This window comes from Camelina sativa, chromosome 19 (assembly GCF_000633955.1).
Source record: "Camelina sativa cultivar DH55 chromosome 19, Cs, whole genome shotgun sequence".
NCBI classification, from domain to species: Eukaryota; Viridiplantae; Streptophyta; class Magnoliopsida; order Brassicales; family Brassicaceae; genus Camelina; species Camelina sativa.
In genome coordinates, this window is record NC_025703.1 from 5524292 (window position 1) to 5526159 (window position 1868).

The following is a 1868-nucleotide window of genomic DNA, read 5'->3' on the forward strand; positions in this document are numbered from 1 at the left end:
GAGACGTTAAAGGCCAAGTACAAGGGCCACCCGAGGACAAACTGGACGGTTAACATCATGATGCGTCCAGCAGGGTTGTTGAGGTATTTGCCATACCACTTGATAGCGGACTTCTGCTTTGGGACAAATACTTCATCTCTTTCGAGAGATCCTGTGTTGGAATGGTGACGGCGATGACTGTACTTCCAGGAGAAGTAAGGGACGAGAAGGAAGGAATGGAAGATAAGACCAACTGTGTCATCAAGCCATTGGTAGTCGCTGAATGCGTGGTGACCGCATTCGTGGGCTATGACCCAGACACCGGTTAGGACACAGCCTTGACAAGCCCAATAGAGGGGCCAAGCCAAGTAAGAGAGAGGCTGAGGGAGGAGAGAGAAGTAATTGGTGGCGACGTAGTAGAAGCAGGAGGCAACAATGATGTCAGTGATAAGGTAGGAGAAAGAGCGAGGGATAGAGCGTTTGAAACACTGCGGTGGGATCGCTTTCTTCAATTCTCCCAGTGTGAACGGCGGTTTCTCGCAAGGCACACGCTTTATGGCATCGGTTTCTGATTTCTTGGAAGAAGAAGAAGGAACCGGCATTCTTCCACCTGCACCCATGTTTCTGCAAAAAAATCAAAGGAATAAAGGAATTGACAAATTTTGCATGGACTAGAAAACGAGTGGTAGTGATCAAATCAACAAACTAGTTGTTATTATTATTCAGAGAAATGATCCAAATTGAAGATTAGGTTGTGAAAGGGATTGCCACAAAAGGAAAGTGCGTGGACCAAAAGGAATAAAAAGAGCAGAGAAGCGGCGTAAAGTAAGAAACCAAAGAAAGAAACCCATTGACGTTGAGAACACGACTACTACTACTAATAAGATATTCAATACGACAGGTCACAATCTCTTTATTGTGGATATCATCATCAGTTTCTTGTAATTAAATTTAATCAAGATCACAAAGTTCTCTTATGAATACCAACAAGTAGACCCCAAAAGAAAAAACAATAGAGAAAGTAAATGGATCAATCAAAATCACAAATCCTCTTGAATACCACCAAGTTGCCAAACAAGTCCAAAAGAAACAGTTTTAAGTTTTGAGTGATGTATAAACCACCGAAATTTGCCGACATCATATGTCAGATATTTAAATATGTCTTTACGGATCTATAATATTTTCAAGTCATGCAACTCATTATTTGCATCTGAATCTACTACGCATCTGATCCTGAATTACCCTAATTCCAACTTTATTTAAAAAGTCATATCATCAATCCATAAGACCTCGGTAGGCATAGGTCAAATCCATAAGAGAGATTCAACACGGCAATTCAAAGCAAATTTTACAAAAACAAAAATAGGGAAAACTGAATATATTACAGATCTTTAAAAAAAAACAAAAACAAGAAAAAAAGCCAGGACGTGAAACTGATAAGAGAATTTTATGGTGATTCTCACTATTCTACCAACCCAACAAAAATAAAAAAATAAAAATATCTAAAGAGAATGGGTCAAAGCAGCACTTCATTTTTGACAAAAGAAAAATAAAATAAAAATCATAGTATAACATATCGTTATCATGGATGACCCAAGGCACTAGTAATCATTATATGAATAAGAACTCATTGTAACAACATCAGATTTCTCAACAAAAAAAAAAAAACAAAACAGAGCATCGAGACCAGATCTAAGGTTGAATGCAAGACATATAAGCCAGATCTATATCACGAAATCGGTTTTTTTTTTATTAAAAAAAAATCGAAAATGAGATAGTGCGGGAGAAAGAAAGAAAAAAATAAAAACACAGAACAGACCAGACGATACGTTAAAGAATCGAAATCGGAAATGAGAAGGACGGACCTGGAGCTGACGTAGGGGGGGGGG

General features: G+C 38.4%; 1 protein-coding gene across 2 annotated transcripts in view; it reads right to left on the reverse strand.

The window, feature by feature from the left end:
* Positions 1 to 1868, reverse strand: part of LOC104764975 (omega-6 fatty acid desaturase, endoplasmic reticulum-like) — a gene marked incomplete at its 5' end in the record, with an annotated part of 3579 nt that extends 1711 nt beyond the window's left edge. Inside the window, 2 exon segments of one of the 2 annotated variants that reach the window (XM_019240572.1) lie at positions 317 to 603; positions 1845 to 1868. In XM_019240572.1, the coding sequence (XP_019096117.1) occupies positions 317 to 599 (283 nt within the window). 2 annotated transcript variants of the gene reach the window in all.